Source organism: Capricornis sumatraensis, chromosome 5 (genome assembly GCF_032405125.1).
Source record: "Capricornis sumatraensis isolate serow.1 chromosome 5, serow.2, whole genome shotgun sequence".
Classification (NCBI taxonomy): Eukaryota; Metazoa; Chordata; class Mammalia; order Artiodactyla; family Bovidae; genus Capricornis; species Capricornis sumatraensis.
In genome coordinates, this window is record NC_091073.1 from 109,872,094 (window position 1) to 109,897,601 (window position 25,508).

Consider the following 25,508-nt stretch of genomic DNA (forward strand, 5'->3'; position numbering starts at 1 on the left):
ATCCCAGCAAGAATACTGGAATGGGTTGCCATTTCCTCCCCCAGGGGATCTTCCCGACTCAGGGACTGAACCCACGCCTCCTGTGTCTCCTGCATTGTAGGTGGATTCTTTGCCACTAAGCCACCTGAAAGCCCCAGCCTGGGGACATTTCAAATAGCAGACATTACAACAATTTTTGAATGAACAAATGGTTGGGAATGTTGTTAGATTTCTCATCATGTTTACAGTTTATATGATAGAGGAATACGTTTTTAGTGTCACAGCGCCTTAGTGTCATTTCTTTTTAATAAATTCTGCTCAAGAACAAGAAACATAATAAAGAGAGTTGTAGATCCAGGGTGCAAATCATGAAGATACTGCGCTGAGGGGATGGAGGGCCAGAGACGCCTCAGTAGCTTTCAATGATGCTCATAATCCATCTTGAATAAGAACTGATTTCTGTGAAGAATCCTTCATTTCCAAGGGTGACACTTCCTCTTGCCCAACTCAAGATTCCATGTACCCTCCCACTGCAGATGGCCGGAGCTGCCGAGACTTCCTGCCAGAGAGAGGGAACAGGGGGTCAGTGTTGCTTTGTTCCTCATCCAACAAGGATTTATTCTAAGAAGTGGCACATTGTGATAGCAGAAGCTTCTATCAGACTGGAATCATTTTTCTTGAGAGGGGAGAACCCTCTCTTCACATCCATGCAGGTCTCACCTCTCTAGGTTTGAATTTGACCAACCTGAGTGCAAGTAGGAGGAGAAAGGACAAATGACTCTCCCCTGACTCTCTCCCACTCTAAAGGAAGGCAGGGGAATGGATGACCAATCCACAGACTGAGGAGGCAGAGGAAGACCGCAGGCCTTCTGCTTGGATACCGCTTGGTCTCCTGCAAGCGCCTTTCCCCATGGACCCCTTGCCATGTGCTTGTCTGGAGATAGCAAAGATACCTTAGTGTCAGATAGGGTCTTTAGAGGCTGCCCCACACACATGGTGTTTACTGCCGTTCTTTCGTCGTGCATATTCTGGCACTCATAGTAGGGACGAGTATATTGGTTTATCCAAGTCAGGATGTCAGGGTCACTAACTGTGGGAAAGAGAAAAGCCCAGGGTGACTCTCCTTATCATATACTCTTATGATCAGCCTCTGTTCTGTGAATACATGTATATATTTATAGTAGGTATCAGACATTCCATCCTTCTTAGAGCCCCTTGTTCAGTATCTCTGTGTCTGAGCAGTGGATTCAAAGCATTACATGAGTCTTACATCAGATATCATCAGATCTATAATTCTCTCTGTACTGTGCATGACTTGGAAAGCTTAAAAATCCCACAGGAAAATTATGAATGAATGATTATGAGGAGAGAGAGACAGAAAGCTGTTGTCTGTAAGAAACCTTCCTTTTGGGGACTTACTTCATCATCTCTACATTTAATCATAAAGGGAGAAAATGATTTTTAACGTGTTTTAAACTCTTTTTTTATAGTGAGGTCATTTATAAATGGATTATTTATAAGTACATATGTATATGTATAAATTTACATATATAATTTCCCCTAAGAAGTAACATTGCTCATCTTACTTATTGCAGCTGTTACTATACTGTTAACCTCAGGATGTAAGGAGTCTAACCAACACATTATGTAATTTTAATCTCTGGTGGAGAGTAATAAGGAGGAAGGAAGCAAAAAATCGACTAGAGGTCTCTCAAGTTAAACCTAGCATTACTTATAAAGCAGAATATTTTGGATGCATTTCCAATCTAATGTTTTAAATCAAATCAGATCAGGAAGCGTCAGGTCAGAAAAGGACAAGAAGAGTTATGTTCAGTTTTAACTTTTTTGGAAATCTAATTGAAATACTTAGAACAAGTTAGGTGAAAGTAACCTACTTACTTGAAATAGTGAATTCTTAATAAATATTGGGAGGCTGGCCCTAGAGAGCTTACAGCATTGATTCGTCACTGATGCTGCCATGACATGCAGAGCCTATGTGATGAAACTTTTTGTAGTTTTATTTTGCTTTCAAGTGGTATGTCATAAATTACTTTGTAAAATGTGAAGCAGTTACTTTGAATATGATTTAAAAGCTTCAATTTGTTCAGAAAATATATTCACTTAGATTCTCTAGAGCATTGCTTCTAAACTGAAGTTGCCAAATTTCACTGGCACTGAGAATACAAAAGTGCTCACTTGTTACCTTTACAAAACAGACTGATAGACCAAAACAGTCTCCTACTTTTTATTTGTTTTTATAGAATGTATGACTTGTTCTGTAACCAGAGGAGAAAGGTTTAAACCTGATTACTATCCACAACTTGCCTCAGTGAGTAGGCTTTAACAAGCCAATCCGTCAATGTCACTCTTTAAAGTCAGCATGTTAGACTCCTCCAATAAACAACGGAGTGCCAACCAATCAGCAACAATCTCACCCAGGTAATCAAGCCTCTACAGATGACATCACCTCTCTTCAGCCTCTGAAAGTCCTCCAGACTCTCAATGGAAAGCTTCCCACAAACCCCGTATCAGCACTGCTTAGTACTCTGTACTGCTCACTGAGACTGTGCCTGCTCAGCACGGCTCTTCTATACTGAGCAATAAGTTCAGCTTTCTCATTTCAGATATCAAGTAGTGGTTCCGGTACCCTCCGTTAATGAAAGGGAGGATAATGGTAGTATAAGCTACGTCCTTCAGGTGTGTGTGTGTGCTGTGTGCTCAGTCATGTGCGACTCTTTGTGACCCCCATGAACCTGCCAGGCTCCTCTGTTCATGGGATTCTCCAGGCAAGAACACTGGAGTGGATGGTCATGCCCTCCTCCAAGGGATCTTCCCAACCCAGGGACTGAACCCTCATATCTCTCGCATCTCCTGCACTGCAGGCAGATTCTTTACCACCGAGATGCACCTGAGAAGCGCTTCAGGTATATCCCTCTTCATTTTCCCCAGCGCCAAAACCTTCCCAGGATGAAGAACACAGAGTCGAACACTTACGGTTTTTATATTTACTCCAGGTCCAGGTTGGGATAAAGCAGGATTCATTAAGTGATAAGGGTTCCATAGCTATGGCTATGGTTCCCACCTGGGTGGTGATTTTAGCAGCCTCAGACAGTTTTATCATCATCAGGTCATCGTTCAGATATTCTGAGTTGAAGTCAGGGTAGGGCACAGTCATTGAGTAACTCTGGGTCTGCTCATGCTTATTTTTGATGTTGGGTTGATAGATTCCCAATCGGATTTTAACACTATGGAAGAAGAAAGACAGGGAGATTAAAACAAAAAACAAAAAACAAAAAAACCAGGGCTTACAGAATGTCAGAACTGCAAGAAGTGTCATGGGTGACTTTCTTCAATCATCTAATCATCTTCATTTTATTTCTTAGGCCTGAGAACCAAAGTGACCTGCCTTGGCCTGTAAAATAGTAGTAACGATAGTTTATAGGATTGTTGTATTAGAGTCCATGTATATACATAAACCCTGGCATGGTATCTGCCACCTAGAACGTACTCAGTGGAATCTAGTTGTTGTCATCGATGATGTTAAGGATCACAACGACAAGCTGGATAATCTGAATGAATAGGTAACAGATATGGCCCCAGAACCCATTATTCCAGAGGGCTTTGCCTGCCCTCCACTGTCGGAAACAACTCTGGAGCAAGTATATTGCACCTGCTGTTTCTGGATAGTCTTAGGCCCTTTCCAGCTCCTTTTGGGCCCATATCCTTGTATTTACTGAAGTTTGCCTACACTGATTATAGATTCAGAAGACTCTTAGCAGCCTAACAGGACTCCCACTGACCACTTTCTGTGATATTTCCTGGACAAATTCAAACCCACCCATTTCTATTGCCGGGAGTCCAGTCATGTAACAGACACAGGAGCCACTGCCTGCCAAAAGACAGTCTGTGCATTAGGTCTGGCTGAGAGAAGAAAATCCAATTTTCCAATGCCAGTTCCTGGAGCGGATGGACTATATTTCCCGCCTATATTTCCTTTGTATTTCTCACTGACACAAAGCAGGGGGTCGATCTGTGTTTGAATGAACTGTCTTGAACAACCAGCTGGCTGAAAACTCTGAGTTAGAAGTGACCCTTGTACATTCCTGAAACTGTGACTAGGTCACAATTATCTAACACTTTGTCACACACAACAGAGACACCGGTTTGTAAAGGACAGCATCATCTCATGCCGAGCTCCTTCACTCTTCTTCTCTTACCTGTATCATATGGCTTCTGCCTAACACTTCACCCTCAGCCTGTGAACACCCACCCCTACTCATGAGAGTCTCTGTACACTCTTCCCTCGCCTAGAATTTCCCCCAGAATTTATTCAACCTGGTTGCACCCTCCTCTTCGTGTCTGTCTCATCTCTTCAAACAGACCTGATATGATCACCCTAACTAAAGTAGGTATCTTGTTTTATTCCTGTATATTGCTGCTTAGCACTCCTTTCAATGTTTTATTTTGGGACTTTTATTTGCTTTGGCGTCTTTCCTCTACCAGAATGTGAGCTCCATGAGGAAAGACTAATTACCATCTTGTTCCCTTGCTGCTTTTTCCTTTCATTAAGCAGTCCCTGGGATATGGTAAATGTTCCAGAAGTATGTTGGATGAAAGTCGAAAGTGTTAGTCATTCAGTTGTGTCCGACTCTTTGCCACCCCTTGGACTGTATGTAGCCTGCCAGGCTCCTCTGTCTGTGGAATTCTTCAGGCCAGAATACTGGAGTGGGTGGCTATTCCCTTCTCCAGGAGATCTTCCCGACCCAGAGATGGAATCCAGGTCTCCTGCATTGCAGGCAGATTCTTTACCATCTGAGCCACTAGGGAAGCCCTCAAGTAGGTTGGATGGATGTCTATTATTTATTTTCCATGAGAAGGAGACTTCTGACATTCCTCTTCATCTCCTCCTAAACTGCCCAAATGTATCTTTTTCCCCATTGGGAAGATGACTCTCTCTCTTCCTGGTCTTCAGATTCCCTGGGATGCCGTTAGAACTTGCTAGGATGCCTCACAAGACCTGCTTTTAAATTTTATTTATTTATTTTTAAGTGAAGGATAATTGTTTTGCAATACTGTGTTGGTTTCTGCCATACATCAACATGAATCAACCATAGGTATACCTATGTCCCCTCCTTCTTGAACCTTCCTCCCATTTCCCATGTCTCATCCAAACTCAACCGGGTTGAGGGCCCTGAGTCGTATAACAAATTCCCACCTGTGATCTATCTTACACGTGGTAGTGTGTATGCTTCGATGTTACTCTCTGTATTTGTCTCACACTCTCCTTCCTCCCCTCCCCTCACCCCTGTGTCCTCTCTATGTCTGCCTCTCCATTGCTGCCCTGCAATTAGTTTCCTCAGTACTGTCTTTCTAGATCCAATAAGCATCCATTTATATAAGGTATTTGTTGGTCTCTTTCTGACTTCCTTTACTCTGTGTAATAGGCTCTAGGTTCATCCACCTCATTAGGGGATGGACTCAAATGTGTTCCTTTTTACGGCTGAGTAATATTCCATTGTATATATGTACCACAGCTTCTTCATTCATCTGTTGATGGACATCTAGGTTGCTTCTATGTCCTAGCTGTTGTAAATAATGCTGCAATGAACATTTGGGTACATGTGTTTTTAATTTTGGGTTCCTCAGGGTATGTTTTAGCAGCGGGATTGCTGAGTCATACTGTAGTTTTATCCCTAGTTTTATAAGGAATCTCCATACTGTCATCAGACCTGCTTTTGTTTAAGTAGATCCCCCCCTGGCTCCCAAGAGCAGAGAAATACTTACGGAGAGGGGCAGTGAGCAGCGGTCAGTACCCACTGCGGGTGAATGAGTGTGCCCACACAGGGTTCTGGGAAGGACTGCAGGTAGGCCATATAAGGGATAGTAAAATCGACTTCGTTCGTCTTCTCGGGGTTAGATTCTTCTGCCAGAATGACTCCTAAAGAATCAGTGGGGTCACAGGTAGAGAGATAGGGCAAGAGGTGAGAGTTGGCTACGATAGTTTTTCCCACCCTAAGGTTTTCAAGCTAAAATAGTCTTCCGCTGCTGCTAAGTCGCTTCAGTTGTGTCCAACTCTGTGCGACCCCATAGACCGCAGCCCACCAGGCTCCCCGTCCCTGGGAGTCTCCAGGCAAGAACACTGGAGTGGGTTGCCATTTCCTTCTCCAATGCATGAAAGTGAGAAGTGAAAGTGAAGTCTCTCAGTAGTGTCCAACTCTTTGCGACCCCATGGACTGTGGCCTACCAGGCTCCTCCGTCCATGAGATTTTCCAGGCAAGAGTGGGGTGCCATTCTTCCCTACTTCTTTTTAATTGAAGGATAATTGCCTTACAGTGTTGTGTTCGTTTCTGCTGTACAACAACTCGAAGCAGCTATAGGAATACGTGTCCCCTCCCTTTCGACCTTCTCTCCCTCCCACCTCCATCCTGCCCCTCCAGGCTGTCGCAGAGCCCTGTGCCATGCTCCGTGTTATACGGCAGCCTCCCACCAGCTGTCTATTAATATTCACACACGGCAGTGAGTGTATGCCAATGCTACGCTCTCAATTCACCACAAACTCTCCTTCTCCTGCTGTGTCCACAGCTCCTTTCTCTGTGTTTGCCTCTCTTTGCCTGCCCTGCAAATAGGTTCATCTGTCCCATTTCTCTAAGGGAAATTATGCATGTCACCCAAGCTCTACACATTAAGAAAACTGATACGTGTCTTTGCTTGAGATGGAGGTATACTAAAGTTCTGTGAAACTAACGAAAGGCATATCTGAGGCTGATCATAAACCCTGATTGGCAGTGCTGTGTATAATAAAAATGAAAATAAAAAAAGAATTACTACTTAGAAAATATTATTCTAAATTCACTTTTGCCAGGAATGAAAGTAAAAAAGTTAAATCCTACCTGACTTTGGTGCTGAAAGGAGTGGAAGAGCTTGGGGGAGGGACCTGAAGCTCTCATAGCCCCTGACTCACCCCTCTTCCCAACTTGCACTTACTCCTCCAGAGTCCATCTGCCCAGAGAAAGGAAAGATGTACTTTTCGGCTGTCTGTCCAGGAGTCCTGGGAGAGTGCAGGGCACTTATAAAGACATATGCTAACTTGCTCGCAGGTGCACAAGAAGCTTAGAGAGACCGTTGATGGGGTGAGCCATGCATCAAGAGTGATACCTTTCCTTCCATTAACAGTTAATTGAAGGATATGCCCACCACCTCCTCTCTCTTCAGTTTTGGCCAGCTACTTCCTTCTCTGATCCATGTGTGTGCATGCTCAGTTGCTTCAGTTGTGTCCGACTCTTTGAGATCCTATGGACCATAGCCCACCAGGCTCCTCTGTCCATGGGATTCTCCAGGCAAGAATACTGGAGCGGGTTGCAGTGCCCTCCTCCAGGGGATCTTCCCAACCCAGGGTTCGAACCCATGTCTGTTTATGTCTCCTGCACTAGCAGGTGAGTTCTTTACCACTAACACCACCTGGGAAGCCCCATCCTCCCACACATCACCAATCACTCCCTAAGCAGCAACAAGACCTAGACTCACCAGCTGTGCTCATGAGCATGAAGAAGACACAGCACTTCATGTCAGGCTGGGATCTCACCAGCAGCGAAGTCAGATCAAGCTCTCGGCTGTCTCAATCTTTAGTCCAAGTAGCCTTGGCAAGAACAGCTTTGGGTGGGGTGGGGAGGGAATTTTACTTTGTGGGGGTAGGGAAGGAGCAAGGATGCTAGAGCAATCTTCAAACTAGCTCTTATCAAAATCCAGTTATATAAGGCACAGCTGGGAGCTGGCTCTGATGTGGGTGAAAGAGGAAGGGGCAGACACGTCCCGCCCCTGGTGCCTCTTCTCTGACCCTAAAGATCTCAGGAGTCATGAGGTACCTGCTGACATCCCCCTCCCCTTTCTGTGACATAATCATTCTTTGTTGTCCCCTCCTCCCTTTGTGATGGTGAACCTCATTCCCTGCCCTCACTTGTCATCTCTGTTTCCCCAAGAATCCCTCTTCTCTTCTCAGAGACTCCTCAAACATTGGGGTATGACATAAAGGTAATAAGGCATCCTCTCCTCCCCGTTTTAGTGTTGAGGATGCTGTGGTCTTCATGGAAGTCAGCAGCAAAGTTAGGACTTGAAACTGAGTCTCCAGATTTCCTCTGATGTGTTGAATTGTACCTGAGTCCTGTGCTCCCAGTAAACACTGATGGGTGAAGAAGTTTTGGCTTACCACAAAGAACGACCCTTCCCCATGTTAGTTTGAAGAGATTCTGCCCCCTCTTTCTCAGGGCTCCCATAGGACTTTGGATGACTTCTTTGTTGACCTGTGACAAGGTCAATCACAGGCCCTTTTCCTTTTTTTACCTGAATTCACTGACATGGCCAGACATGGACCCTCCAATTCCCCAATTTGTCTCTCATCAATGATTAGCTGAGCTTGCAACTGTTACCCCCACCCCACAACAAATCTAACTACAACTAGAGAGAAACACTTCCTGTTCAGCTGACTGAGAATTCCTTGATTGTAAAACAACCTCAACTGTTCACCTCTCCAGCTGTGACTTGTATATATCTCCCTACAAAAGTCTTACGGTAAAATCATTCTGCCGAGACACTCTGATCTTCAAATACCTCTTATTGCAGTAATCTGAATAAAATGAATCTCCTTACCTGTTCAGTTTTTGTGTTGGACACTCACTACTCTTTTTAATGCTATCCTGCTCCTTTTTATAAGTTAGCCTTAACTGTCTGACTGCCCTCCCCTCACCCTGAGATATGTAACTAATAATAGGTTCAATCATGGATATTGGTTTGTAGTTTTCTTGTGTTGTTTTTAGCTTGGGTATCAGGATAGTGCTGGCCTTGTAGAATGAGTTTGGAAGTGTTCTCTCTCCTTCAGTGTTTGGAGGAGTTTGAGAAGGGTTGGTGTTCATTATCTGAATGTTTGGTAGAATTCTCCAGTGAAGCTCTCTGATCCTGTCTTGTTTTCTGTGTTGAGAGGTTGTGATTACTGATCTGATCTCTTTACTCATTATTGGGCTGTTCAGATTTTCTATTTATAAAGTGCTTAGAACAGTGAGTTCTAATGGTAAATAGTAATGCTATATAAACACTTGTTAAATAATAACTTTAGGATCCCCATATTTTTCTGGGGACACATTTTGCTCTTTATGTTCAAATATTGCTGTTAAGTCCTTCAGTTCAGTTCAGTTCAGTCGCTCAGTTGTGTCCAACTCTTTGCAACCCCATGAATCGCAGCACGCCAGGCCTCCCTGTCCATCACCAACTCCCAGAGTTCACTCAGAGTCACGTCCATCGAGTCGGTGATGCCATCCAGTCATCTCATCCTCTGTCATCCCCTTCTCCTCCTGCCCCCAATCCCTCCCAGCAATGATCAACTCTTTGCATGAGGTGGCCAAAGTACTGGAGTTTCAGCTTTAGCATCATTCCTTCCAAAGAAATCCCAGGGCTCATCTCCTTCAGAATGGACTGGTTGGATCTCCTTGCAGTCCAAGGGACTCTCAAGAGTCTTCTCCAACACCACAGTTCAAAAGCATCAATTCTTCAGCACTCAACCTTCTTCACAGTCCAACTCTCACATCCATACATGACCACAGGAAAAACCATAGCCTTGACTAGACAGACCTTAGTCAGCAAAGTAATGTCTCTGCTTTTCAATATGCTATCTAGGTTGGTCATAACTTTTCTTCCAAGGAGTAAGCATCTTTTAATTTCATGGCTGCAATCACCATCTGCAGTGATTTTGGAGCCCCCCAAAATAAAGTCTGACACTGTTTCCACTGTTTCCCCATCTATTTCCCATGGAGTGATGGGACAGGATGCCATGATCTTTGTTTTCTGAATGTTGAGCTTTAGGCCAACTTTTTCGCTTTCCTCTTTCACTTTCATCCAGAGGCTTTTTAGTTCCTCTTCACTTTCTGCCATAAGGGTGGTGTCATCTGCATATCTGAGGTTATTGATATTTCTCCCGGCAATCCTGATTCCAGCTTGTGTTTTTTCCAGTCCAGCGTTTCTCATGATGTACTCTGCATATAAGTTAAATAAGCAGGGTGACAATAGACAGCCTTGACATACTCCTTTTCCTATTTGGAACCAGTCTGTTGTTCCATGTCCAATTCTAACTGTTGCTTCCTGAACTGCATAAGTCCTTAAAGCTTTGTAAAATTTCTATATGTATTAATAGTAGTGAAGAGCATAGACTCAGGAGATAGTTCAGGCTTCACTTCCTGGCTTTAGGACTTTTTAGCTGTCTAGTCTGGAGAAGGCAATGGCACCCCACTCCAGTACTCTTGCCTGGAAAATCCCATGGAAGGAGGAGCCTGGTAGCCTGCAGTCCATGGGGTCGCTAAGAGTCAGACATGACTGAGCGACTGAACTGAACTGAACTGAAGGTTGCTGCTGCTGCTGCGGCTGCTGCTGCTAAGTCGCTTCAGTCGTGTCCGACTCTGTGCGACCCCATGAATCACAGCACGCCAGGCCTCCCTGTCCATCACCAACTCCCAGAGTTCACTCAGAGTCACGTCCATCGAGTCCGTAATGCCATCCAGGCATCTCATCCTCTGTTCCCTTCTTCTCCTGCCCCCAATCCCTCCAAGCAATGATCAACTCTTTGCATGAGGTGGCCAAAGTACTGGAGTTTCAGCTTTAGCATCATTCCTTCCAAAGAAATCCCAGGACTTATCTCCTTCAGAATGGGCTGGTTGGATCTCCTTGCAGTCCAAGGGACTCTCAAGAGTCTTCTCCAATACCACAGTTCAAAAGCATCAATTCTTTGGCACTCAACTTTCTTCACAGTCCAACTCTCACATCCATACATGACCACAGGAAAAACCATAGCCTTGACTAGACAGACCTTTGTTGGCAAAGTAATGTGTCTGCTTTTGAATGTGCTATCTAGGTTGGTCATAACTTTTCTTCCAAGGAGTAAGCGTCTTTTAATTTCATGGCTGCAGTCACCATCTGCAGTGATTTTGGAGCCCCCAAAAATAAAGTCTGACACTGTTTCCACTGTTTCTCCATCTATTTCCCATGAAGTGATGGAACCAGATGCCATGATCTTCATTTTCTGAATGTTGAGCTTTCAGCCAACTTTTTCACTCTCCTCTTTCACTTTCATCCAGGGGCTTTTTAGTTCCTCTTCACTTTCTGCCATAAGGGTGTCATATCTGAGGTTATTGATATTTCTCCCAGCAATCTTGATTCTAGCTTGTGATTCCTCCAGCCCAGGGTTTCTCATGATGTACTCTGCATATAAGTTAAATAAGCAGGGTGACAATAGACAGCCTTGACATTCTCCTTTTCCTATTTGGAACCAGTCTGTTGTTCCATGTCCAGTTCTAACTGTTGCTTGCTGACCTGCATATAGGTTTCTCAAGAGGCAGGTCAGGTGGTCTGGTATTCCCATCTAACCTTAGAATTACTCAGCTAACCTTAGAATTACTCAGTTCAGTTCAGTTGCTCAGTCATATCTGACTCTTTGCGACCCCATGGACTGCAGCACACCAGGCCTCTCTGTCCGTTGCCAACTTCTGGAGTTTACTCAAACTCATGTCCATTGAGTTTATAGCCCTACTCTCACATCCATCTACAACTACTAGAAAAACCATAGCTTTGACTAGACAGACCTTTGTTGGCAAAGTAATGTCTCTGCTTTTTAATATGCTGTCTGGGTTGGTCATAACTTTTCTTCTAAGGAGCAAGCATCTTTTAATTTCATAGCTGCAGTCACCATCTGCAGTGATTTTGAAGCCCCTCAAAATAAATTCTGCCACTGTTTTGCCATCGATTTGCCATGAAGTGATGGGACCGGATGCCATGATCTTGGTTTTCTGAATGTTGAGCTTTAAGCCAACTTTTCCACTCTCCTCTTTCACTTTCATCAAGAGGCCCTAACCAAATATATACCAAGTAGACCATGTTTATTGACAAATAAAAGTCTACTCCTTGCTTGGATGGTGTGCCATGTAACTTGATTATAAATTTCAACAGTATAATCTCCTTCAGTGATTGGCTCAATTATGTGCAAGTGACCAAATTCAGTTAAGGAGACACATACAATATTTGACAGGGACTTCTGAGGAAAAAGCTGCTTTCTCCCTAGATACAGGCAAGGGGGCTAAGATGATTAGGTGAATAGGTGTATATTGGTGGTGGTGATGGGTGGGATAAAAAGACATATCACAGGGTACAAGAGAATCTTGAAATTCATTTGTTTCTGTAGGGAAGCCTGAGATTTTTAGATAAGATAGACATAAGGTAGTGAATCCCAGGGACGGGGGAGCCTGGTGGGCTGCCGTCTATGGGATCGCACAGAGTCAGACATGACTGAAATGACTTAGCAGCAGCAGCATTAAGAAAAAAAAGTTACGTGTGAAATTATTTTAGGCCATAAGTAAACATAAAGGCAATTTAATAACAACTAAGGAAACACACAGGGCAGATTAGTTATAACTGAACACTTAAGAGCCTTGAACTCAAGGCTAAGGAATTTGGGCTCCATCCTAGTGGCATGATAAGGCAATATTAAAGACTTCAGGATGGCTTGGTACAAATGTGGATCCAGAGGTATACAAAGGCATAGAAATTTGGTAAAAGTAATATGCCTCTTGCCATACCTTCCTCTTCTAAGATACCTGTTATGGACTGCATATTTGTATTCCTCACCACCAAAATTCATATATGCAAAGTCTAACGCCCAAGGAGCAAGAAGGTAGAGCTTTTGGCTTTGTTGTTGTTCAGTCGCTCAGTCCTGTCTGACTCTTTGTGACCCCATGGATTGCAGCATGCCAGGCTTCCCTGTCCATCAGCATCTCCTGGAGTTTGCTCAGACTCATGTGCATTGAGTCAGTGATGCCATCCAACCATCTCATCCTCTGTCGCCCCCTTCTCTTCCTGCCTTTGATCTTTCCCAGCATCAGGGTCTTTTTCAATGAGTTGGCTCTTCACATCAGGTGGCCAAAGTACTGGAGTTTCAGCTTCAACATCAGTCCTTCCAATGAAATTTCAGGGTTGATTTCCTATAGGACTGACTGGTTTGACCTCCTTGCTGTCCAAGGGACTCTTAAGAGTCTTCTCCAGCACCACAGTTCAAAAGCATTAATTCTTTGGCACTCAGCCTATTTTATCATCCAGCTCTCACATCTGTACCTGACTACTGGAAAAACCATAGCTTTGACCATAGGGACCTTTGTAGGCAAAGTAATGTCTCTGCTTTTTAATATGCTGTCTAGGTTTGTCATTGTTCTTCTTCTAAGGAGCAAGCATCCTTTAATTTCATGGCTGCAGTCACTGTCCACAGTGATTTTGAAGCCTGAGAAAACAATGTTTCCATTGTTTCCGCATTTATTTGCCACGAAGAGATGGGACCAGATGCCATGATCTTAGTTTTTTGAATGTTGAGTTTTAGGCCAGCTATTTCACTCTCCTCTTTCACCTTCATCAAGAGACTCTTCAGTTCCTCTTCACTTTCTACCATTGGGGTGGTGCCATCTGCATATCTGAGGTTATTGATATTTCTCCTGGCAATCTTGATTCCAGCTTGTGCTTCATGCAGCCTGGCATTTTGCATGATGCACTCTGCATATAAGTTAAATAAGCAGGATGACAATATACAGACTTGATGTACTTTCCCAACTTTGCACCAGTCTGTGTTCCATATCTGGTTATAATTGTTGCTTCTTGACCTGCATGCAGATGTCTCAGGAGGCCAGTAAGGTGATCTGGTATTCCCATCTCTTTAAGAGGGAAGGAAGACTTAGATGAGGTCATAAAGGTGGAGCCCCCATCATGGAATTAGTGGTCTTACAAGAAGGTGATACTGTCACTGAACACAAGTCCCTATGCCCAATACACAATGAAGCCGAACAATACCAAAACATTGGAGTTTGGAGAAGAGAAAAGTTTATTGCAGGGCCATGCAAGGAAACAGGTGGCTTAAACATGGAGTTTGGCTTAAACCTCAAGTTCCCTGAAAGCTGTCAGCAAAGCCCTTTTATAAGAAAACTGAGGGATGGGGTGTGGTTAGTTGTCACAGACATCTTGGTGTCAGAGCCTTTGTTCTTAAGGTAGGGTCATGGCTGTCACCACATTGCTATAAATCTCCACCAAAACAAATGTTATTCTCTGTTCTGACAAGAAAAGCAAAGGTCCCAAGGCTCTACTTTCACCTGCCAAGATCCAGGCCCTGGCTATGAAAAAGGGGTGTCTGCCCAGGTCGGTTACCTGCAGCGTTCAACCAGCATCCAATCTGCATCTCCCCTGTGCCCAGGCCCAGCTGATGAGACAGATCCCACCTGGCTCCCTCAGGATGGAGTCCCTAGACCCTGCCCAGCTGTCATCACTGAGTGTGCCAGGTGCCCAGGACTCAGCTGGCCCCCAGGCTCCTCAGGCCACCCAAAGTTGTGAAGTGGGGTGTGTACCATGGACCCAGGCAGACAGCCCCAGCCATTAGGTTGCAGAGGAAGTGATGGGAGACAGACTCTTCCAGCCAGGGGGTGGCCGCAGTGAGGACTCGGTGCTCTGCAGGACACAGCCCCCAGTCTGTCCCCCCAGCCCACCCAGCTTACCTGCCCACTCAAGGTGGGAAGGCCTGCAGGGGCTCGGGGAGAAGGCCTCCACTTACCCCTTACCACACTCTCCTCTGGGAGGACCACAACACAGCCAACCATTGGCCAAGGGCAACTTCCACCCACCAGGTGAAAGGTCTCCTTCTAATGATCTAGTAGTAATGGTTTCTTGGTAATAGGGTAACAGCTGCATGCTATTGGCTGCACTCCAATCACCCCTATTAAAGTGCCAGAGTCAGCTCTCTCACATATGTGAGGATACAAAAAGGCAGCTATCTACAAGCCAAAAACTGGGCCCCCTCCTATGTCACCTTGATCTTGAACTTTCCAGCCTCAAACACTGTAATTAATGTCTGTTACTTAAGCCACCCAATCTATGGTTTTCTGGTTATAGAGCACCAACTAAGATAACACCCATCTATCACCCACCCATCACGTGATCCTACTGGGGATTACAAACATTTTTACCTTTCAGACCTCCTCCTCCTATTCCAATGCTTTAATGTTTACACCATATTGTATCTTTTTTCCTGTGTGTGTGTGCTAAGTTGCTTCTGTCTGGCCCAACTCTTTGCGATCCTAGGGACTGTAGCCTCCCAAGCTCCTCCGTCCATGAGATGCTCAAGGCAAGAGCACTGGAGTGGGTTGCCATGCCCTCCTCCAGGGGATCTTCCTGACCCAGAGATCCAACCCACATTTCTTACGTCTCCTGCATTGGCAGGCAGATTCTTCACCACCAGCGCTACCTGGGAGGCACCTTTTTTCTTAATTCATATCAAATACACCTAGGAATCATGTGTTGGGACCTGTACTCCTGTTCATTCTCTAAATTATCCAGGGAATAGTGTTGAAGGGTTAAAGGAGGTGTCTGTGCTTCCTCTTGGGATAAGACTGAAAAGAACAGAGAACACCACCCTTGTAGCCTAGACTTTTATGACCTCAGGGTAATAGATCAATTTTCCACAAACTTATCTACATTCCATCGTCACAACTCTACGTCCACTGGTTTCTCAGCAGCCAGATTGAAGAGAAAGTACATAGAAATCAACTAATTTCACTTGAACATATTTGGTTTTATAAGTTATTTTATTTCAGTAGTGTTTTCAGGATGGGAGGAAGGTGACGCTGGCTGACAGGGAGGGTCATGAAGAGATGAAGCTGTTTAGTTGGAAGCGATGGTCTGCTGAATCCAGCTCACGTAGTTGCAGACCTTGGTGTAGACACCAGGCTTGTTTTTCTGAGCACAGCCATAGCCCCAGGAGACAATGCCCTGAAGCTTTCCACTGCAGACCACAGGGCCACCAGAGTCACCCTGGGCGGGAAGGAAGAGCCAGTTAGAGCTCACAGCTCTGCGCAGAGGGGAGAAAGGCTCAAAGGCATTCCTCCTCTCCCCGGGGACCACGTTTCCACGTGCTGATCCTCCACGAAGCCCATCTCTTTCCTGGGAAAGCCCACCCTCGTTCTCCACGCCATGCCCCTTTTCTTTCTCCTCCCTCCTTCTATCAGCTGCAGGTCTGTAAGGCCAGAAAGGAATGGGTAGTTCAGTGCTGCCCACCCAGCCAGGCTCTTTTCGGAGTTCGCTACCCCTGTATCCTTCCTCAGAAGGGCACCTGGATGTGCTGCTTGCACACGATCTGTGCAAGTATCTTTTCCCCTGAAACTTAATCATTAATACGGCAAAAAGAAAACTTGTTATTTTCCCCCAGCCTATCCTGAGCCCTCATGATCTGTCCCAGAGACAGCATTTCAATGTTCTGAGTTTCAGGAACTGGGGAATGTGGCGGAGGTACGTGAGGCTGAGCTGAAGGACAAGGAGTGCGAAGCAGCTCACCTGGCAGGAGTCCTTTCCGCCCTCCAGGTAGCCCGCACAGAACATGTTGCTGGTGATCTGGCCTGGGTAGGCACTTTTGCAAGAGCTGTCAGATAGGATGGGGGCCTTCAGACACTGCAGAACATCAGGGTAGCTGGCTGTTGTGGACAAGATTCAAAAGAGAAGAGAATTACCCATACATTCTGGGAAATATCTTTCTCAATACCTCTCCCCATCTTCCCAATATTCCCATTCCTTCCCTCCAATTGCTAGTAGCTTCTATTATGGAAGAACAACCATTATCTGGAGGGTCTTCCAAATGGTTTTAGTCAGCAAAGTGTTCTCTCCCTAATACTAGTATCTGATGCTGGGAGGGATTGGGGGCAGGAGGAGAAGGGGAAGGCAGAGGATGAGATATCTGGATGGCATCATGGACTCAATGAACATGAGTCTGAGTGAACTCCGGGAGATGGTGATGGACAGGGAGGCATGGGGTCTCAAAGAGTTGGACACGACTGAGTGACTGAACTGAACTGAACTGAACTGAATACTAGTATCAGTGACCACATATCTTCAACCTGGAGACTTTATTTCTGAAGCAGGGCTATACTTGGAGCAGTTCCAACCTCAGTCTCTATTCGGTGTACCTCCTCATTCTTTGCTTCTCGGCAAATCACCATTCATATTTTAGCTGCATGCCTGCTAAAAAGTACTTTAGCATAGTCCTTTCTTTCTGTGTTGTCAAGCAGAGGGAGCCTACACATTTCAGTTATATATCCCAAGATTCCACAGAATGCCAGTCTCCTCTGGGAACGCTGCTTTGGGTGACAGAGGGCTACCTGACCCTGAGCATGGTTTTCACCTCCAGGATTCTCAGACCTGCTGACTGCGTCCCCGTGAGACTTACTGCCGCTGCTCTTGGTGTTGCCCCAGCCAGAGATGAGACACTGGGTGCCAGCAGAGGCACAGGATGTTGGCAGAGAGACAGAGGCTACTCGGCTGTTGAGACTGGCAGCTGATTTCAGTTTAATCAGCATGATGTCGTTGTTTAAGGTGTTTGAGTTGTAGCTGGGATGGACGATGCTCTTGGATGCGCTGATGAATTGCTCATTGCCCTCAACGACGTTAATGTTGTCTTCTCCCAGACGCACTTGGATTCCGCTGGGTCAAAAGATGACAAGTTCTCTAAGTCTCCAGTGTGAGGGCCTCCGCCTCCCCGTGGAGCCCAGTCTTGAGCATAAGCACAGACAGAGGGCCCTTGCAGTGCATGCATGTGCACGCATACACACACACACACACACACACTCATCTCCTGCGTCCCCTGCATTGGTAGGGTTATTCTTTACCACTGAGCCACCTGGGAAAGAGCTATGTTAGAATACTCTAGATATATTCAACCACTCACTATTTTCCTCCCTGTGTCTTTACTGCCTTCATTTGGAAGGCCTCAATGCATACAATGTCTGGTGGGGGCGTATAATGAGGTCTTGGAATCTGAATGGTCCCCCTCAAGCATGACTCTGTTCACCCTGATGGTCTGTGGCATGGTTGAGGATGCCCTGAACTCAGAGAACAGGGCTGTGAGTACTGGTTACTTACGACTTGTAGCAGTGAGCCGCAGACACCACCCACTGGCTGTTGATGAGGGAGCCCCCGCAGAAGTGGTAGCCAGAGTTCAGGGACACTTGGTAGGGGACAGTATTTGCCCCACAGGTGTAGCCGCCCACGATCTTGTCATCATCGTCCACGGGGAAAGCAACTGACAGAGGAAAGTTGGAAACTATCTGAAGAACTGATCCACTGTGGAATTTCTACTTTGTAGCAAGGTTTTGCAGATGAACCAGAAAAAAAAATAGGTCCTATTTTCTTATCAGGCATAATCAAGAAACTGTGATTTTAGCATTATTATTTTCAAAATCTTATTGTTCTATACACTTGACACATATGCTAAATATTTATGCTATTATAACTATTAATGTTTCATGCATGCTTTACATTTGATCAATACACAGATTTCTTTTTTTTATGTATGTGATACACACACTCATAGCAGAGACTCCTTACACAATATACGCCTTGAAGCCCACTACCTGAGAATATAAAGAATATTTTTGGCACAAAGGAGATATTTAAGTATGTGTTCAGTGAAGCTTTGCAGTCACCATCATTGTGTTTATTTGTAGAGTTCAGTACAGTATAAATACCACAAGAGGTAACAGAAAGGAAACTCTTAAATGCCGCCTGAGTTGTTCTGAGCTGTAAAAGAATAAGGAGTTTTGTGCTTTTGCTCCCCCAATTTCTTCTTGGTTCTCACCTAGAATATTCACTAAATAATCTCATAGAACACTATAAAGTGTCTCTCTCCAATCTTTCTCCTCATCCCAATCATGTTTCCAACATTTTAAATTTATTCAGCACTGTAAATTTTGGACCACTGACTTACTATGATTCCTAAAGACTTTAAATATCTGGGATCATATGCTCTATGCCCCATTGTTCATATTTCCTAAACTAACTTTGAGATAGACACTTTTGATATATAAGTAGGCCTATTGAATTCATTTATAATAATCAAATTTGAGGAAATTTTATAATAAGTTTGAAGTATAAAAACTGAATAGTCTTTGCATTACTTCAAAATTTCATTAGTGAAGATGTGGTAAAACCCAGCCCGAAGATTTTATTCATAAGAAATAGAGTGTCTTTGCCTGTTAAGCTCCCTCTTAAGAAGCTTTTTAGTATAGAGGAGAGTCAAGTGAGATACTCACAGCCTCAAGGAGCTTGAGTGGTCATTTGTTCCAATTGTTAGCTACAAATTCTTTTAAAGATCAAAACATTTCCTTAATGTTGACTATCTTTTCTTTTCCCCTCTTCATAGATCATACCTGAAATTCAGGGCAGATTCTTCCTCTTGATGCTTTCTACACTGATCACCCCAGCTCTCCGTAATCTCCAACAAATGAGATTTAGTTGTCTACAGACATGTGTACTATACACTGTTCTTTCAACATCTTAAGCCTCTTGAGTACAGAGATTATATTTGGCATTCACTGTTGGCTTCCAGAGTACGAAGTACAACCTTAAAAAAGTTATAGACCCCTACTGATCACTTATTTGTTAAGACTCACCAGCGGCTCCCAAGAGAGCCAGAAAGATGAAGGTCTGCATGGTTGCTCACCGGTTCTGGACTAGGGACTAGGTTGCAGGGTTTCCATCCACAGCTATTTATATGTCTAGGTTTGTCATTGACACCCATGGCCACAGGTGCCAGAAATGTGATTTCCCTGGAAAATCACAAATCCAAATTTAGAATTCAATTCCATGCCACACTGAAGATAAGTCAGCATCCAATTTAAACATCCACCCATGTCCACTTTTCCAGAAGGTTATGGGAATGGAAGAAATGAGTCCACCTGGTGGACACTGCTCCCCTAAATAAAAAAGTAAGCTGGGGAAAGATCACACAACAGGGCTACAGGTGGCTTGATTCCCAGACAAAAAATTTAGGTCCTTGGTTGTCTCAAGTGTGAACTTTTATCCTGAGGATGATTATCTTGAGAGCTACACCCTTGATGTTTAATTAATATTGCCTGTTTCACAATTATATCATCTGTCTTGTGGTAGCTCTGGCCTTGTATACCCATGTTAATGTTTTGTTATTAATAGGAACACTTGTTGCCCTAAGAAAAGAACAAAAATTTTATTCAAAACCACAATAGTTCAAAATAGAGAAGAGAAAGTGAGCCCAATTTATACTTATCTGAGCTTACTGTTTAATAGGCATATTCTAAATACTTAGCCTATGTCAAATTAGTAAATCTCTAGACAAACCTATAAGATCCCTCTTATGATTTCCATATTACAGATGAGAAAACTGAAGGCTCACAAAAATACAAGGGACTTTGCTAAAATCACAAGGCAAGTCCATGGTAGGGTCAGGATTCCAGCCTTGGAAATCTGGCTTCAGTGTCTATGCTCTCAACCACTATGTAACACTTCCCTAGTCAGTTCACCAAAATCTGGAGGCTGAAATGTTACAGAATTCTTGGCCAGTGAAAAGACAATGGGAATTTATTGAGTGCTTATAATGTATCAAACACTGGGGACGGGCCTTCCGAACATCAGCTCATTCAGTCCTTATAAACAGCTTTGTGAGTGCTGTGCTCTAAGTTTTGCCATTTTTATAGATGGAGAACTTGCACTTAGAGAAGCTAAGATTTTTTCCACAAATTTTCAGTTCTGTGAGGTGATCCATACAGGATTCAAACACAGTAAGCCTCACCTCAGAGCCCATGCCTTCCACGTGATGACATCCACATAACAGAGGAATGATGAAATAACGTACTTTAAGGCAGGACAGCAAAAATTAAACAATTTAACATTTTCTTTGCATCACTTTGGACTTCTTCCTTTCCTCCTAATGTGCAGTGTGCTTCCACTTTTCATAGCTCCTCAAAAATGGAGTGGTTGCAAGACAATAAAGTTCTTTTTTTTTTTCATTTCTTCTGAAGCTAGCAATATAACTTCTTAAAAGTTTTGTTTTTTCCCAGCTCTGTAGGGGTCACGATGTCTTGCTTCTTGCTTTGTACATGCTTACCTGGACTGTGTATTCTTGGTGAACTTTACGTAAGCTATCACCATGTCATTTCAGTGTATGATGCTGGGACTCGAAAATGTATATATCTGTGCCTTTGATGTTTAACAGGCGGAACAGTCTTCAGAGCTTCTTACAGTCTGTCTCACGGGTTGTAATCCTCAGCTTGGGTTGTGTAAAATTCCCCTTTTCCCCCCTTAATTTGATTGCTCATTGAATTTTTCTCCATAGGAGAAATCTCTGAATTCTACCAAATCAAGGGATGATTACAAGGAGCATATGAAATTCTGAAATATCCAAGAAATGGGTTCTTGGAGCAAGAACTGTCATAATAAATGTGACACAACAGAGTACCCAGGAGAGGTGAATCTAAGTGAGAATGAACCTCTAGCTAGATTATTGCAAGATTCTGCACCTATAAAATGCATCTGAATGGCATCCTAGGATGCTGTTTCTTCTTTAGCAAATTGTCACTCCTAAAGTAGGTTCTGTGTCTTTTTCATTTGAAAGTTTTCTGATATGAAGATAACTTAGTAGAAGGCAGAGTTTCTCCACTCTGGCACTGTTGATAGTATGAGCCAGATAATTGCTGTGGGGTGTTAGCCAGCACATTGTAGGATATTCATCAAATTCCTGGCCTAAAGTTACAAGTAGCACTAATCTTCCTCTAGTTATGACCAAAAGTGTCTCCAAATGTTGCTGAATGTTCTCTCAGTGGTCCATTTCATCCCCAGTTGAGGATGACTCAATGGAGGTAAAATATAGCAGAGCCGCTTCTAAGGATGCAGCCATGGACAGTGTCTATATTGTCCTTAACTGAACTCATACCCACTGAGACCACTGTACACGAGGCAGGAAGCTACCCGTCACGAATGCCTAGAAATCAAGAAATGCTAAGGAGTAAGAGGAGAACCAGATCCAGAATGAAAAATGGGGTATCTTCTCATCATATTTAATTATCTTCCACTTTTGATACCTCCACAATGAGGTATTGGGTATTGTATTATTCTATATCATCCCTGAAACTTCCCCCCAAACTTCATCAAGGATCTTAACTCATACAAAAAACACATTCTAGACAAGAGTTTGCACAATAATTGGCTTGTGTGCTGCTGTGTCCTAGAGGTCTCTGTATGGTGTACCCTGGGCTTTTTGACTTGAATTCCTTCTATCGGGATGGGAAAGAATGAAGGTTCCAAGTTAAGGACAGTTATCTAGGAAGAAAGGTAAATTCCCAACAAAACCCCTTGAGACCTGTCTGGCTGCAGTGTGATGATTCTTCACTCATCTAAAGCAGTAGCAGGAATATAAGAAAAATGCGAAGTGATGATTTCCAGACTTGAGTAGTTCCCATACAACTTTCACACATGTTGCATGTAAACTGCTTAGCATAGTGCTTGTACTCTACTTACCTTCTCACTTTCTTTTTTTTTTTCTTTTTAATTTATGTTTTAATTGAAGGATAATTGCTTTACAGAATTTTGTTGTTCTCTGTCAAACCTTAACCTGGATCACCCATAGGTATACGTGTATCCCCTCCTTTTTTAACCTCCCTCCCACCTCCCTCCCCATCCCATCCCTCTAGGTTGATACAGAACCCCTGTTTGAGTTTCCTGAGCCATATAGCAAATTCCTGTTGGCTATCTATTTTACATATGGTAATGTAAGTTTCCATGTTACTCTGTCCATACATCTCACCCTCTCCTCCCCTCTCCCCATGCCCATAAGTCTATTCTCTATGTCTGTTTCTCCATTGCTGCCTTGTAAATAATTTCTTCTTTTTTACTGAAGAAATTTTTATTCTAAAAATGTCGAAATTTTCTAGATTCCATATATGTGAATTAGACTATGATATTTATTTTTCTCTTTCTGACTTACTTCACTCTGTGTAATAGGTTCTAGGCTCATACACCTCTTCAGAACTGACTCAAATACATTCTTTTTTATGGCTAATATTCCATTCTGTATATGTACCACAATTACTTTACCCATTCATCTATCGATGGACATCTAGGTTGCTTCCATGTTCTAGCTGTTGTAAATAGGGCTGCAATGAACAATGGGCTACATGTGTCTTTTTCAATTTTGGCTTCCTTAGGGTATATGCCTAGGAGGGGGGTTGCTGGGTCATATAGTAGTTTTATTCCTAGTTTTTTAAGGAATCTCCATACCGTCTTCCATAGTGGCTGTATCAATTTTCATTCCCACCAACAATGGAAGAATGTTCCCTTTTCTCCAAACCCTTTCCAGCATTTATTGTTTGTAGACTTTTTGATGATGGCCATTCTGAACAGTGTGAGGTGATATCTCATTGTGGTTTTGATTTGCATGTCTCTAATAATGAGCAATGTTGAGCGTCTTTTCACGTGTTTGTTACCAATCTGTATGTCTTCCTTGGAGAAATGTCTGTTTAGATATTTTTCCCACTTTTTGATCGGGTTGTTTGTTTTTCTGCCTTTGAGTTGTATGAGCTGTTTGTATATTTAGGAAATTAATCCCTTGTCAGTTGTTTCATTTGCTATTCTTTTCTCCCATTCTGAAGGTTGTCTTTTCACTTTGCTTAGTTTCCTTTGCTGTGTAAAAGCTTTTAAGTTTAATCAGGTCCCACTTGTTTACTTTTGTTTTTATTTATGTTCCTCTAGGAGGTGGATCATAGAGGATCTTGCTTTGATTTATGTCATTGAGTTTTGCCTATGTTTTCCTCTAAGGGTTTTATAGTTTCTGGTCTGAACATTTAGGTCTTTAATCCATTTTGAGTTTATCTTTGTGTATGGTGTTAGGAAGTGTTCTAATGTTATTCTTTTACATGTAGCTGTACAGTTTTCTCAGTACCATTTATTGAAGAGGCTGTCTTTGCCCCATTGTATATTCTTGCCTCCTTTGTCAAATTAAGGTACCCATAGGTGCATGAGTTTATTTCTGGGCTTTCTGTCTTGTTCCATTGGTCTATATTTCTATTTTTGTGCCAGTACCATACTGTCTTGATGACTGTAGCTTTGTAGTATAATCTGAAATCAGGAAGGTTGATTCTTCCAGCTCCATTCTTCTTCCTCAAGGCTCTTTTGGCTATTTGGGGTCTTGTGTGTTTCCATATGAATTGTGAAAATTTTTGTTCTAGTTCTGTGAAAGATGCCATTGGTAATTTGATAGGGATTGCACTGAATCTGTAGATTGCATTTGGATATATAGTCATTTTCACAATATTGATTCTTCCTACCCAGGAACATGGAATATCTCTCTATCTATTTATGTCACCTTTGATTTCTTTAATTTTTTTCATTTATTTCTGCTTGGATCTTTATGATTTCTTTCCTTCTACTAATTTTGGAGTTTTTTGTTTTGGTTTTTCCAGTTGTTTTAAGTGTAAAGTTAGGTTGTCTATTAAATGTTTTCCTTGTTTCTTGAGGTAGGATCGTATTGCTATCAACTTCCCTCTTAGAACTGCATTTACTGCATCGCATAGGTTTTGAATTGTCATGTTTTCATTGTCATTTGTTTCTAGAAATTTTTTGATTTCCCTTTTGATTTCTTCAGTAACCTGTTGGCTATTTAGAATTGTATTGTTTAACCTCCATGTGTTTGTGTTTCTACCGGTTTTTTTTTTTTCTCTTATAATTGATATCCAGTCTCATAGCATTGTGGTTGGAGAAGGTGCTTGATACAATTTCAATTTTCTTAAATTTACTGAAGTTTGATTTGTGACCCAAAATGCGGTCTATCCTGGATAACATTCCATGTGCCCTTCAGAAGAAGCAGTATTCTTCTGCATTTGGACAGAATGTCCTGAAGATATAAATGAAATCCATCTCATCTAATGTATCATTTAAGACTTGTGTTTCCTTATTAATTTTCTGTTTTGATGATCTGTCCATTGGTGTGAGTGAGGTGTTCAAGTCTCCTACTGTTATTTCATTACTATTAATTTCTCCTTTTATATCTGTGAGTGTTTGTCTTAATGTATTAAGGTGCTCCCATGTTGGGTTCATAGATATTTACAATTGTTATGTCCCTCTCTTGGATTGACCCCTTGATCATTATATAGTGTCTTTCCATATCTCTTGTAATCTTCTTTATTTTAAAGTCTATTGTGCCTGATATGAGGATTGCTACTCCAGCTTTCATTTGCTTCTCATTTGCAAGGAATATATTTTTGCATCCTCTCACTTTCAGTCTATATATGTCTTTAGGTCTGAAGTGGGTTACTTGTAGACAGCATATATATGGGTCTTGCTTTTTTATCCATTCAGCCAGTTTGTGTCTTTTGGCTGGAGTATTTAATCCATTTACATTTAAGTTCAGTTCAGTTGCTCAGTCATCTCTGACTCTTTGTGACACCCGTGGACTGCAGCACGCCAAGCCACCCTGTCCATCACCAATTCCTGGAGTTTACTCAAACTCATGTCCATTAAGTCGGTGATGTCATTCAACCATCTCATTCTCTGTCGTCCCCTTCTCCTCCTACTTTCAATCATTCCTAGCATCAGGGTCTTTTCAAAGGAATCAGTTCTTTGCATCAGGTGGCCAAAGTATTGGAGTTTCAGCTTCAACATCAGACCTTCCAGTGAAT

General features: G+C 43.0%; 2 protein-coding genes across 2 annotated transcripts; both read right to left on the reverse strand.

Moving 5' to 3' along the window:
* Positions 1-388: 388 nt before the first annotated feature.
* Positions 389-7,543, reverse strand: LOC138079622 (serine protease 58-like). Its single transcript, XM_068972307.1, has 5 exons — positions 7,504-7,543; positions 5,764-5,917; positions 2,974-3,224; positions 933-1,069; positions 389-538 (listed from the first exon to the last, which is right to left on the reverse strand). The coding sequence occupies exons 1-5, from the start codon at positions 7,541-7,543 to the stop codon at positions 389-391; spliced, it is 732 nt and encodes a 243-aa protein (XP_068828408.1).
* An 8,156-nt stretch (positions 7,544-15,699) lies between these two features.
* Positions 15,700-19,515, reverse strand: LOC138079860 (serine protease 1-like). Its single transcript, XM_068972611.1, has 5 exons — positions 19,476-19,515; positions 17,947-18,106; positions 17,251-17,508; positions 16,369-16,501; positions 15,700-15,849 (listed from the first exon to the last, which is right to left on the reverse strand). The coding sequence occupies exons 1-5, from the start codon at positions 19,513-19,515 to the stop codon at positions 15,700-15,702; spliced, it is 741 nt and encodes a 246-aa protein (XP_068828712.1).
* Between the last annotated feature and the right edge of the window lie 5,993 nt (positions 19,516-25,508).